Below are 14,301 nucleotides of genomic sequence, written 5' to 3'. Positions count from 1 at the left end.
AAAAGTTTCAAGAGAATTGTGTGTCCCTAAGAACTTCCTTTTTAATTTAAATGATCTTTGTGAGATTGGCAAATGCTGAGCTGAGCAGGTGTTGTCTTGCTGTAGGCAGAATATTATTGCTTTGTGAAGATTCAGTTTTACACATTTACAATCATAGTTAAATTGATGATTTTGATAGGGTGGATCAAATGAATTTCTCAGATCAAACACAGACAATATGTGCTTAAAAATGATTGTAAAACTAGAAGATTTTGTCTAATGGCTTGGGATTCTTCTGAATGTTAAAACTTGAAAATGATGGTGAAATGTGCAAGTTGTGGAAAATTGCAAGTAGTAGAAGTAAGTGGAAGTATTATGCTTCAATACAGTTTTCATTTGGTGAATTTTTCCTGTCTTGTTTTGGATTTTTGAGATCAATTTTAAAAAATCTATTTACTGAATAGTGGGCCTAGTAAAAGAGTATGTGCATATACGTATTTGGACATGGAAACTGCGGATGAAGAAGAGCATTATCGATAGGTATATATATGCTATCTTTTTTCATAAATAGTGAAAGTACTATTATCATTTTCATTTCAAGTTGTATCTTTTTTAAGAAGTACATCATAACATGTAGGCCTCACTGTAATTTGAGTTCATGCCTTGAGCTATCATTAATAATAATTTTTTGACTTGAATTTCATCCTCAAAGTCTATACATTAATTTAGCAATGTTATTCAAAATCATAACTTCAGTTGCTTTCACTTGTTTGTAATTCATTTTTAGACTCAAGTCTGAAGAAATTTCAAAAAACTTATTTTTAGGCATGAATACAAAATACTCCAAATCTAAACATTTTCGCTCTGTGTGGCTGTCAGTGTAGGACACTATTAGTCACTGTCATGGCCACTGCTGTTTACTGAACTGAGAATCGGTGTTATTGCAGCATAACTTTAAAATTGCTAGACTTGGAAATATTTTTAACTTTAAATCTTTTGAAATACAAATTAATGTAACAATTATTCTTGCCTTTAAATCTACGTTTGCTAGTGAAATTCAGTGAAATGATGCATATTGTACAACAACTGCTCAGCTCAGTTATTTGTGTAACAATTATCTCATTAACTGTTGATCTGTGCGTACAGTACCAAACAAACTAAAAACAGAAATCATGTCTTGGAAGATCTGTTTTAAATGATATTATTTGCAACAGTTTAAATTAATTTCAGGTTGTGAGAACAGGTTGAATTCATTCTTCGTCATTTTGAGGGGATAATTTTTTTTAATTATTAAACCAAAAGGAAAGAACTGAGGGGGAGATTTTTAACAACAACGCCACTTCCTGAACATGACTGATTAGTTCCATTAGCTGTGCATGTTCCTGAGGGCCGCACTTAAGATATTTTAAAGAACAATGTGGTACATAAAGAAGAATATCTGCTCTTTTCTAACACCATCTCTCCCACAGATGACTTAAATGAACCAATTTTGTCACATTTGATATAGTTACATTGTAGAACAGCTTAAATATGCATTCAGCAAAGGATGTATCCATTTCATTCCCAAAATCTTGCTTGTAGCACTTTTACCATTGGGCGTATGTTTCTAGTTGTAATGTTCAGTGTTCTTCCTTATCATAAGCATAACAGATTAAATAAATTTTCAAACTGATAGAGCAAAATTTTTACCAATTTGGGCCACAGTGATCAGAAGTTCTAACAAGTGATAAATTTTACTAGTTGCTGCCTCAAAAGGAGAAGAAGTTGAATGTTGTTAGTTCACCGGGTAGTATGATAATTAATTATTATGATCCATGACAGAAAAATGGACAAACAGCTACACCCCAAAATGATCCTCATTTTTATTCATTGCTTTGGTTAGAGCATCAAAAACTGTGCAGGGTCTTTTTGTGAATCTTCAATTTGAATCTTAGAACTCAGGAGTCAAGAGGTTACTTTTTTACGTGTCCTCTTAAGTATCTGTAAACTGGGGTTACTGAAAAACACAAGAAATATAATTCTATGGTTTGTGTAATAATTGTATCAAATAGAAGATATTGATTGTTTTTTTTGTTTTTTGTTTTTTTTTTCAACTGTATTTTTTCTTGATTTGGTTTTGCTTTAGATGTGACATTCATCATGAAAAACTCAGTGTCTTCTGCAGTACATGTAAGCAGTGCATCTGCCATCAGTGTGCTTTGTGGGGAGGAACGGTACGTTGATCTTCTTAACGCTGCAATATTTCCTCTACTAGTTAAAAAATAATCAATATTTAAATACCTTTCAATAAGAAAGGAAATACAAATGCCACACCCTATCTTTAGACACTTTTCAACACAGCACTGAAAAACAGCATCATGCAACATTCAATTTGTCCTAACTTCTTCCTCATTTTGCATCATTTACACCTGAAATGTTTTAAAGTATATAAAAAAATTAATTGATTCATAATTAGTTATTTTAAGTAATTAGTTAGTGAATTTAAATTAGATTTTATTTGATTTTCAGCACTCTGGCCACACCTTTAAGCCTTTGGATGAGGTGTATGACCAGCATGTCTCCTCTATTACAGATGAGGTATTGTTAGCTTAAAGTTTGCCCAGAATAATTCAAGCTAGTGATTGACAGTTGAGACCTTGAAATGTCTCAACCCCTTAAGATTTATTGGCAGGTATTGTTTATTTATTTATTTATTTTGTTATTTTAGGTTGCAGCATTGAGGCGCAGACTGATGGAACTGATTAGTCTTGTTCAGGAAGTGGTATGTACAGTGGGAGGCTCTTTACAAAGTTATGTCACACCCAACCTTCTAATGATGAGAAGAACTGTTAAGCTCTTAAAGAAACTGAATTGGATTTTTGTGCATCTGGGATGAAATTAATCATGTCAACGAGCTCTGTGTGATCTTAAAATGTCTCCTTGGCTGGTGCCTCAAGTACCTAAATTTGCTAATTATTTTTATGATTACTTTTGATTCTTGTCTTGTTTCTTAACCGTTTTAAGTTATTTCTGATTTAAGAAAAAGCCACAGCTTAACCAGTCTATGATTGTACTCAGATGAAGTTATCTCTTGCTTACAGTTTACCATACATACACTTACTAATAGCCATTAATTCTGTCTTAATCAAGTTGTTTTGTCTGCTATGTAGGAACGCAATGTAGAAAGTTTACGTGAAGCTAAAGAAGAGGTATGATTTTTTTTCTCACTATTAGTACCAATTTTACAGATGAATATGAAGTTTTTTAACAGTATTACATGGAACTGAGAAGAACTAAATAAATCCTTTGTCGTTTTTCCCATGATGAATTTATGTAGCGTGTACGTGAAATTCGGAATGCAGTGGAATTGATGATAGCACGCCTGGACACTCAGCTGAAAAGTAAATTGCTGACACTTATGGGTAAGACCTGAAATGAAATATTGTGAGTACTGTGCATGTCTCATGTGTATAATGAGGGTATATCTAGTTATTTGCCCTTTCTTCCATATGTAAATAATTTAAAACATGTAAATGGAACTGAGTAAATATCAAGATTATTAATTTTCTATGTACAAACCTAATGCAATGTTTAGGTAAGCAATACTCATAATGTTTACTGGTAATTTTTACATAATAATTATATTTCACATGTGTTTGTGAGGGACTCAGTAGCTTTAAGAGGATTCAAGTCCTGGTGGAGGTGATTATTTTGTGTTTTTAGGCAAAACAAAATACCCACTCAGTGCCTCTCTCCATGTAGATTGAGGATCATATTAAAAGAGACCTCTAAAGTAGGAGGGGAAACCTGTTAAATTTCTGGAATGTATGCTGCACTGAACTTGCTTCTCATCCAAAGGGGAGTCACAATGCTAAGTTACATGTACAGTACCTTGTGTATGAATAGAGCAAGATAATTTTGTTTACTTGTTTTCTTCACTTGTTTATGCTAAACAGGGCAAAAGAACTCACTGACTCAGGAGACAGAATTGTTAGAATCCTTGTTACAGGAAGTTGAACACCAGGTTTGTTTTGAAAAATATGTGTGTTCAATGCTACTTTTTTTTTCCAATGATTGCAGCTCACTTGGTAGGATCATTTGCTTACTTGTCTTTCATCTGCAGGTCAAAACACTTTTATTTCATTTGGTTTATAAGGTTCCTCTAAGGGAATGAAGACCCTACCGAAATTTGCCTTGCTTCCAACATGTGGCCTTTTTAGCTCTGTTGGTAGTAGTGCGTAACAAAATTAATATCGAGGGGGCCAGTGAGTTTGAGTCTTGTGAAGGCCTGGACTTTCTCATTGACAGACTTCTTTTTATGCAATTTCTTTAATTGCAGCTCATCTGTGAGAATCATTTCTTTACTTGAACATGTCAAAATGTTACTTATTTCATTTAAAAGTAATTAATGAAAGCATGTTATCAACATTGAAGTAGCTAAGAATACATCATCTTCTGCAACCTTGATCATTATTTTGATTGTGTGTTATTTCAATGCCAAATTTTCAAAAGAACTGCACAAGAAATTTGTTTTGTTTTTTTTTTTTATTGCTTTTTAGTTGCACTCATGCTCCAGAAGTGAACTCATAGCTAAAAGTGGGGAACTTTTACAGATGTTTAATCAGGTATGGTACCTTAAGATAACAAGTCGACCTGAATTTCTTTGTTGATCATTTTTGAACCAATTTTGTGGTTCTGCTGTGGTTGAGATGTAATTCATTTATAATTATTTTACAATTATGTTTTTATATTAAGTGATATTTTGTTGCATTTCAGGGAAAAATACAAATTAAAACTGGTTTAAAGCTTTAGGTTTTTACATTGTAGGTTCATCGTAAGCCAATGGCTTCATTTGTGAGTCCTCCAATACCAGCTGACTTTTCAAGGTAAGTATTTAAATGCAATTAAGAAATCCAAAAACAGTTATCCAAATTGTGAAGTCATTTGTACCAAAATCTTTGAAATATCTCGCATTGATACTATGAGATAATGGTGATTATTAAAAACTGGATCATTGGATAATGCAATTCAAGACTTTTTATTGGCTAAGCCATTATGGTATATCCACCAATATACCATAATCTAATATCTGTACATTGTAACATCCAGTTTCTTCTTACAAAATATAAGTCGAGAAGATTTGTCTAATAACTTGGGGGCGTTTTTTTTTAAATAAAACAATTATTCCACTTGCGTTTGTTGGATATGAGATGAATATAGCCAACTCGGTGCTATGCGTCTCGTTGGCTATTTATCATCTCATATCCAACACGTGCTCATGGAATATTTGTTAAATATCAGAAATGTGTAGTAAATGTTATAGCATTTTGAGGGAAAAGCCATTCAGTCCTAACACTTATAAATTAAACTAAAACAGAGCTTGAAGCCACAGCATCAGTTTGTGGTTTTCAGGTTTGCTTTCATATCTTTGTCTTTAAATATAGAGACAAAATAAATATAGAGATATATCTTTTTCCCTAAATTTGTGACTGGTCAGTATCTGTTGGAAAAGGATCAAACAATGTATATTAAAGGAGCAGTCTCTTATGAAACTTCCCTATAATTTGAAAACCCAAAAAATTCAGTTATTTCATTATAATATGAATTTTTTTAGCGATTAATAAAGCCTTTTCAATAATAATTTTAGTTGAAAGTCAATTCTAGGGCGAGAAATTACGATTGAAAACCATCCCGCCATTAAGTTTCAAAATCAGGGCCAACTTATCTTCAGTCAGTGGTCACTCCCATTGTGTGACGTAGATAACTCAAAACACTGTTGGCGTCATTTTATATTTGTAGGGAAACCTTGTGAAATTTAATGAAATAGTCTTAGTCTTAGTGTTATAAAAGCAATCTATACGATCAAAATACTGTTTTGAATGTGGAAGACCACTCTCTTGTGCATCAATTGAGTCGTCTACGTCACGCTCAAAACTCACCCCAGTCTTCTTGAATCTGACAATTGATTACGTAAACTAATGGCAGGTCAAAAGAAAATTGTGAATTTGACAATCTTCCTGTGTGACAATTTGGAAAAAAATGCAGAGATGATTAAATACTGAACATTTCACGTTTTTATGTAAAAATATTGGATTTTTCGGGTTTCCAAATTACGGGGAGGTTTCATAAGAGTGCTCCTTTAAATACTTAATAGATAAAAGTGATCAAAGGTTTCTTTGTCCCACAATACCTTTCTTCCCAAATTGAAAATGGCAATACATACAACTTGTTTTATTTTAAACATGGGCTTGATCTTATTGGTACTTGCATCAAGATTGACAGCTAGACTCAGTATCTAGTTGGGATTCAAGTCTTAAGGTTTGAAGTAGTAATGAATTGCTTTCCTACACTTTCCGATAATTTTGTTAAAAAAATTCATTCTAAAAGACAAAAGTTTATTTTACAGTTATGGGATTTTTCTCTTCATTTTTAGTGAAATTGTACCTGGTTATGACACAAGTACTTTCTGTATCACCAACTTCAGGTAATTCAATCAGCTTTCCTGAAAACAAAGATGTGTTTTAACCATGTGCATAATATATTATTATGCGAACGTTTAACAACTGTGTTTTGGTTACAAGGCACAACCAAGTAAATCCGCCACAAATTTTGACAGCTGTGATGACAAATATCATTGTCAATAAACCACTGTTAATTTGTTAAATATACATGGACAAGCACTTCTGAGTAAACTTTGTTTATGACCAATTACAAAAAATTCATTAATTATTCATATCACAGGGTCTTGGATGATTGATATTAAAGGTACTATTATCATTTTGAGTGTTAGCCCTTCATCAGAGTGAATAAGCTAATGAAGGGCTTTTGTTTGAAACATCTGCTCTTTGACTAGAAACTCTTTGCCCATTAAAACCAAATTTTCTTGTAATACCCACAACCGACACTTTAGAAACTTAACCCCTTTATTCATGCATCATTTTCACTTCACTTGGTGTTCTGTACATAGTTTATTGCGAAGAAAGGCAGATCCTGTCTATAGTGAACCATTAAATATCAGTGGACTTAGTTGGAGACTAAAGGTTTATCCTGTAAGTATTAAGAAACTACATGCAACAGTTCAAAATTTGAAGTTTTACAATTTGATAATTGTTTTGATTATGTCAACTGATCACCATTTGTGTGATGACCTTGACCTTTTGACCCCTCAGAGTGACTAGACTAATCACCCCTGAATCATTCATAAAGATCACAAGAATAAAGGAAGATCATGGACTAGACAAGCTGTTGATTGTTCAACAAATTCTCCTTGTCAGCACTTTAGGAAATGTATAGAGAGCAATAGGGAGAATATGCATACTAATGTGAGGGTGTCAAGCCAGGGTTAAAAAGGATTTTGGGCAATTTTTGTAGGATTTTCACAAAGATTTATTTTAAGTTCTCATCATAAGATCCAAATATCAATTCTCTGCACTGTCTGCCATACATTTCCTATTATTTAGGCAGTGAGATGTTGGTGTTAGATCAAACAATATCCCCTAGTTGATATTTTTCTTTCTTCTCATTACTTTCCTCCTTGACAATGTGTCTATTTTTAGTAAGGAGAACTTCCTGTTTGGTCACTCCTGTAGGTCAAAGAGTTGAATACCTAGTGGTGCGTGGGATATCTTTTGTTCCTATTGCTCGTTTGGATGCAGTAAAGTTCCCACCACTTTAACCCTTGAACTCCTAAGATCTAATCGTCAATTCTCCCCTCTAGCTGCTACATATCTCCTTGTTAATCAGCTTTGAGAATTTGATATTTGATCAAGAAAACAACTTCTACTCGATAAGTTTGAGTATTCTCATTACCTGTTTGCTAGATGGATAGTGTCTTGATATTATATGGAGGAACATGTTAAATAATCCTAGGAGTAGAAGGTTAAAGTTTAGAGTTGAAATTTCTACCTTCACAGCTCTCTCCTTCCAGTGGATTTGAGATGGCCACTTTCCTTTCCCAAAAGTTCCTCATCTGAGGGTAACTTAAAATATTTAATTGTATCTCAAGGGAGCATGTGACATATTTGAAATGTGATGTCTTTGATGATGATGATGTTTGTAGGATGGTAATGGTGTGGTGAGAGGAAATTACCTGTCTGTGTTCCTGGAGCTCTCTGCTGGACTGCCAGAAACATCCAAGTAAAGATTAATGATATTATTTTGTTTATCAATTCTTTATTATCCTGTTTTCAAGTTTCGAGTTGCTTTTCTCTCTGATCATTAAATTCAAGCTACAGTCAAACCTGTATTGAGCAGTAACCTATGGTTACTGGTGGGGTTATTACTGTCCAATAAAGGTTCCACAGATTAGTGTTACTACAATAAGGGATAAAAACGCCGTTTAATTGACCACTTAATGTACAGAAGCTTGATCAAAAATACTACTAACATTGATTTCGGGAGATAAACATGGATTAAATTTTACTTGATAGAGTTTTCTTAGTTTTATTTAAGTGGTTCAGATTTAAGTGACCATTCAATGCAGGTGGAAGGCAATACAAACAGGCGTTTGGAACTCGGTAAAGGTGATCGCAACCACTAGAGGTTGACCACATAGAGGTGACCGCTTAATAGAGGTGAACATTACGTAATTAAAGGGAAAAATTTGTGGGACTTTGAAAACTTATTGCCCAATAGAGGGTGACCACTTAATACGGTGCAGCTTAATCCAGGTTGGACTTTTGATGTTTGTATTTATTTCTTTAGATATGAATACAGAGTTGAAATGATTCATCATGCATCACCTGACTCAAGCAAGAACATCGTGAGGGAGTTTGGTGAGTTGCAGTGAAGAAATAGCTAGTTCTTCTACACTTGACCCTTTAGCGCTTTTCGACAGACCAGCATGCATGCATCTAATTTATCCTCACAGTATCACCCCTGCGTCAAACATTAAGGTCAGGAGAATAAGGGAAATGATCACCAACTGGAGAAGCTCTTGATTGTTAAACAAATTCTCCTTGTAGCACCTTAGGAAATGTATAGAGAACAGTAGGGAGAATACACATACTGATGTTAGGGTGTTAAGGTTCAACACTACCTGGTGAACTTCAACTGAATTGTATGATTCATTTCTCCTGCAGCTTCTGACTTTGAAGTTGGTGAATGCTGGGGTTACAACAGATTTTTTCGATTGGATCTTTTGGTAAGTGGATGTTAATTTTGTTATTTTGAGACCTAAAGGCGAAAAATGCACCAGAAAATAAACTTGTATATATGCTTTTTGTTTTAGGGAACTGAAGGATACTTGAACACAGCAAATGACACTTTGATCCTGAGGTTTCAAGTCAGACCTCCAACATTCTACCAAAAGTGTAGAGATCAGCAGTGGTAAGGTGTTACTTGATGCAAGTGTACAAATATCACACTATAACCCAAGATCTGCTTGTAAATTTTTTCCCCCTTCCCCCCCCCCCACCCCCGGCTGCCACACATTTCCTTGTAAATTAGTTACGAGAAATAGTTGTGAGATCAAGATAACCCCCTTCTACCTGATAAGTTTAGTATTCTCATTGCCCGTTTGCTAGATAATTTATGATATGATTGGAAGAAGTTACATGTTAATCAATTCTGGGCGGTAAAGGGGTTCGGCTTGAATTATGGGCCAAGTTATGCTTACATCGCAGCCAGTTTCTGCAGTCTTTTCCGAAGTTTTTCGCTGAGCAAAAGTTCATGTTTTCGGTTTTGTTCTTGTTTTTCCAGGTATATTAATCAACTTGAAACTGGTCAGACCCAGTACATTCAACAGATTAACGATTTAAAAGAGGTATGCGATATATTATTAAAACTGACATTATAGATAGGACCCAATTCTAGAACTAGAATTCGATAACCTACCGAGTGACTTGCAAATAACTGCTTTCTACTACCTAAATGCATCACGTTTAGCTTTGTTGTGTCCATGCTGGTCTTTGCAAAATGACAGATCAGAGAGTGATTCCCGAAAATAATAATAAAATGAAAGTAACTAATTGAATGATTGAACAACAATTCGGTTTTCGTCAGATCTGCGAGACACTAAAAAAAGCTTGACGTCATCCAATAATTCTTAATGATATTTTTATACTAACCGAGAATTTTTTTCAAAACGCAGCGACTTGCGATTGAGCTGTCCAGAAACCATGCACCGACTCCCTCAGCAACGGGCAGCATGTCAGACATTGGTCACGTGTCCTTACTAGAACAATCATTGGACAACATCGAGGATGATAATGATCATCTGGTTACCAAGCAACACAATGATGCTCAGTTAGTAGTGCGACGGGCCCAGGCCGCTAGGCCACGTGCTACAGCACACACAGCATTAGATGTGGAAACTGCTTCTGGTATGTGTTATGTGCTACTGATATTTAATCACAGTGTAGATAGCAAAATTTCTTCTAAACCCCTTGTCCAAAAAACAGTTTTGAATTGGTAGCCCAGGGGTTTCAGTTACTCTTTCTCCATTAGCGGCTGCTGAAGGGGAAATAAGCCGCTGTACCGGGAAGGGGCCTCAAGCGGAAATCCAAACACAAGAGCCTGCTCCAGGCTCAACAGACCGGCGGTCAGAGGTCTCTTAGGCGGCGGTAGACCGCTGGTAATCGGCTTTGATTTAAACCCTTGCTAACCGGTCATTTCTCCCCCGAATGCCAAGAGTTGTTTCGCCCGAATTGAAGGTCGAATCACTTGTGATGATTGTCACCGTAAAAATTAACCACTGTAGCGCTTCTCTTGTCATTTTCCTCTTTTGTGATTTAGCGTTGTGATTACTTCGTTTATGTTTTTGCGATACTCTTTTGAGGAGCGTTCTTCAACGAACAATTTACTTCGACAATTTGCTGGTGTAAACGGGACATTAGATCATACTGGGGAAAGAGTGGGTTAGGTGTTGTTTTTCCCTCTTGTGCAGTGACTCGTGTTCGTGATAGAGTGTTTTATATATATATATATATTTTTTTTTAGGGCCAGTCCTTCCAGCCTCCGAAGAAGGAGAAGAGGTGGTGGATGGTTACACAAATGAAGATGAGAATGGAGAAGAGGATGAAGACGAAAGTGGTGCTGATACTGGTGATGACGAGAATGAAGTGGATGGAAGACCGGAAGTTGAGGAGGAGACATCTGAACCGGAAGGAAATGAAGATGAGTCGCTAAGAGGTAAACACTGTAGAATAGAATCCAAGAAGGGACGGGTTAATTCTTTAACTCCCATAATCTGATTATTAATTTAAAACTTTAAACTTTAATGATAAATACTCCCAAAGAAAGGTTTCTCAGTACCTATGTACAAATATGAATGCTAACTATATCTGACAAGCTCTTGTTAAATTCTAAATTCTAACTGTCACTCGATCATTCATTCATGGCAAGTTTCAGGACTTTCTTGAAGGCCTTTACAGATGTAACGTTTCTCAGGTCTTCGTCTAACATTTGGGACTTTAAGCAGTCAGGACAGCAACGCCACGAAAGACTTCGATTAAAAAATGAGTTTCTACTTTTAGTTAGAATTTCGAAAATGGCTGCATGTGTTTACCGTCTCATAGGGCGCCAGACCTCAAACTCAACATAACGCATAAAAGTAGCGTTGAATTCCACTTGTAAATTAAAATAATTTGCCGCCGCGGTTTCGCTTCGCAGACGGCGCAAATTTTGGTGATTTCACGTTGTTGTTTTGCAAAGGACGGCTAAGAAATGTACAAAGTTTTAAAACGCACGTGCTGGGCTATTGTTCTGCCAATTAGATCTATTGTTTTTCCACGTCCTCGTTGCCGTAGCCGTCGTGGTTTGCTTAAAGTCCCTATTAATTCTCCCCTGTATGCCGCTACACATTTCCTTGCAAATGAATTAAGAGAATTAAGCGTGAGATCAAAATACCAACCTCTCCCTGATGTGTTTGAGCATTCTCATCGCCTGTTTCTTGGGTAATGTATGGATATTATGGGGAGAAGTTTAATGTTCATCGCATCTGGGATATGAAAGGGTAACGGTCAGTGCGCTGGACTCTGGGTCGAGAGGTCTGGGTTCGAGGCCTAGCTCATTGTGTCGTGCTATTGGACGTGACACTTTACTCTCGCAGTACACCTCCCTTTGACGAAGTGTTGCAAGGAGGGGGGAGGTAACTTGCAATGGACTTGCATCCTCTCCAGGGGAGTTGCCATACTCCAAGCTGCTTTTCTGCTATAGAGAGCACGTTAAGCTCTGGCCAGTTGAGCCACTTGACTCGATTGCTTAATTTTACTTTACGCATGACGACGCTTTAGATATTACTGATCCAAGCAGTAAGCGACGCGTTTGTCACATTTGAACCAAGTAGTAAAGCTCATCTTAGGGTTCTCTGCGGCACAGTGCGAGAGTATCGGGCTGAATGACTTGGGATTGAATCCTCCTGGGGACAAAATACGTAACGAAAGATAGCACAGTTTGTTGTTCAAGCCTTCTTGTACTTGAAGTGTTGGCCCATTTGCATGGCGTATCAAAACGAATTCAATGCAGTACATGATTTCTTTCCACGCTGAAGTACTCATGACTTGCTTTAATTGCACTTTTTCAGACGAGACTTTAGAAGAGGAAGCACTTCAGGATCTCGTCCCATGTTCCGAAAGTCCACCAGAAGAACAGGCCTCACAGCAGAAGGAGCAAGAGGCCTGGGATGTAGAAGATGTTGAACTTGAATTCTTTGATATTAATAGTCTAACGGAGCAGCGAGAAGAAGCAGAACCAAAACCCGAGCCATTGTCAAATCAGACCAGCTGCTCCAACTGCCTTCCAAGCAATCAAGGTTCCCTTATCGATGCAGAGGAAAGAGCGCTTCTTAATTTGCTCAAGTTTGACAACAGAGGCCCCAGAGGGTCGCGCTGGAATGCGCCGGGTGCGTCACGGAGGTATGTGTCAGTGGTGGAGTGGCCCAGGCGAGGAGATGATAAAGACAAGCACAAGGAAAGGATCAAAAAGAGAGCTCGCTTGGAGAAGACCAGCAGCATGCTGGAGAGACTGCAGAGTTGTTTAACCCGCGCTGAGGCTCACAAGGCAGCGGCTGCTTCTCTTGACAGTGCAAAAGCCCTAGAAGGTGATTGTTCCTTGAAATCTCACCTGGTACTTCAACCATTGTACACTGTGCTAATCTCATTTTCAAATGCGAGACCGTTTTGTCTCCACCTTTCCCCCCACCCTTGAATCCTTGCTCCCTTGTGGCTCTTCCAAAGCAGAGCACCGATCTGAAATGATCATGACTTAGTGCTGAAGAAAAGCACAGATAGACTGTCAATAAATTCACAAATCCTTTATGGCGATTTCAAATTTGAATTTTTTGTTCAGCGTACAAGTGCGTTTAGTTCACTTTAAATCACTCGTAGAGCAATTTGCAATTGCGTGTCGAAAATAATCGGGATTGCTTAGGTGTTACCTTACCAAACTTTGTGATTGGTCTAAAGCAAAACTCGCGTCACTTTCTCAACCAATCGGATACAAAAATAAAAACATATTTCGACTCGGTTACTCGAGTTTTCCCGCGCTCCAAGCAGTTTGCTTGTGTTCACTCTGAGTTCTCATTTGTTATTCATGATATGGATCTTTGGGGATCTTAAGGGATAAATTTGATTTTTTTTTTTTTTTTTTTTTTTTGCGACATTCAATTGAAAACTGCCCTATCAGTCCTAAACCCCTATATGAAAATAATTACCTTCAATCCGTACATTTGTTTTTCATAAATGGAACCTCTCTTCTCTTAAATTGCTTTCTCATGGCCTGTTTGGACAGGTACTCACATTTACAAATGTCCAGCTAGGCGCTCTCGCTAGTGTGGTACTTGTCCAAGTCAGCGAGTACAGTCAAAGGGTACAGTGCACGTTTAAAGGGGGTACGTGCCTAAAGGAACTGTGATGCTGCGCCGGTGGGGGGTATCAGAAGATAATTTGGTTTTGTCAACTGGGTTGATATGAAAATTGGCCACCGTAGAGACTTTCTGAAGCTGACGTTTCGAACGTCAGTCCTTCCTCGTACCGTGTGCGTAAATATATATTTTTTGTCTTGTTTGTGTACAGAATCTCTGACCAGTGGAAGCCATCCAATGGGGATGAGATCGGGCACAGGAAATGTCAGGCCTTATAGGAGAGGCGCTTCATTACCCACCTTGGATGGTGGAGATAGTAAAAATCGAACGTCTCCAAAGAAATCAACAGGTATTGATGTATCCGAGGTTAAGTCCTTCATTCTATATTGTATAAACCAGCTTTTCTTTTATTATAGACAGATCACTTTGTTTCATCTTCTTAGAAGGGAAAGTTTGTCAAACGTACATTATTATGTATAAAAATTTGCTGTGTTGTTGGGCAAGAAAATTGACTCTCAGTGTGTGTTTCTTCCCCCGGAAAG

The 14,301-nt window shown here is 36.9% G+C and overlaps 1 protein-coding gene across 2 annotated transcripts in view; it reads left to right on the top strand.

Annotated features, from left to right (window-relative positions):
- The window catches only part of LOC111338751 (uncharacterized), a 29,447-nt gene that overhangs the window by 10,691 nt on the left and 4,455 nt on the right, over positions 1-14,301 (top strand). The window contains exons 1-21 of one of the 2 annotated variants that reach the window (XM_022945276.2): positions 40-339; positions 444-519; positions 2,105-2,192; positions 2,488-2,556; positions 2,687-2,740; positions 3,129-3,167; positions 3,296-3,380; positions 3,915-3,982; positions 4,518-4,583; positions 4,786-4,844; positions 6,392-6,442; positions 6,926-7,007; positions 8,018-8,094; positions 8,662-8,732; positions 9,039-9,100; positions 9,188-9,285; positions 9,658-9,721; positions 10,049-10,280; positions 10,897-11,088; positions 12,482-12,997; positions 13,971-14,108. In XM_022945276.2, coding sequence (XP_022801011.1) covers positions 279-339; positions 444-519; positions 2,105-2,192; positions 2,488-2,556; positions 2,687-2,740; positions 3,129-3,167; positions 3,296-3,380; positions 3,915-3,982; positions 4,518-4,583; positions 4,786-4,844; positions 6,392-6,442; positions 6,926-7,007; positions 8,018-8,094; positions 8,662-8,732; positions 9,039-9,100; positions 9,188-9,285; positions 9,658-9,721; positions 10,049-10,280; positions 10,897-11,088; positions 12,482-12,997; positions 13,971-14,108 — 2,248 coding nt within the window. In that variant the 5' untranslated portion in view covers positions 40-278. Of the gene's footprint in view, positions 1-39; positions 340-443; positions 520-2,104; positions 2,193-2,487; positions 2,557-2,686; positions 2,741-3,128; positions 3,168-3,295; positions 3,381-3,914; positions 3,983-4,517; positions 4,584-4,785; positions 4,845-6,391; positions 6,443-6,925; positions 7,008-8,017; positions 8,095-8,661; positions 8,733-9,038; positions 9,101-9,187; positions 9,286-9,657; positions 9,722-10,048; positions 10,281-10,896; positions 11,089-12,481; positions 12,998-13,970; positions 14,109-14,301 lie in introns of those variants that run through there. The other variant, XM_022945275.2, reaches the window with a different exon arrangement.

The sequence above is a fragment of the Stylophora pistillata genome, chromosome 13, assembly GCF_964205215.1.
Source record: "Stylophora pistillata chromosome 13, jaStyPist1.2, whole genome shotgun sequence".
NCBI classification, from domain to species: domain Eukaryota; kingdom Metazoa; phylum Cnidaria; class Anthozoa; order Scleractinia; family Pocilloporidae; genus Stylophora; species Stylophora pistillata.
Note: the sequence above shows the minus strand (reverse complement) of the source record. Positions and strands in the feature narration are given on the sequence as shown.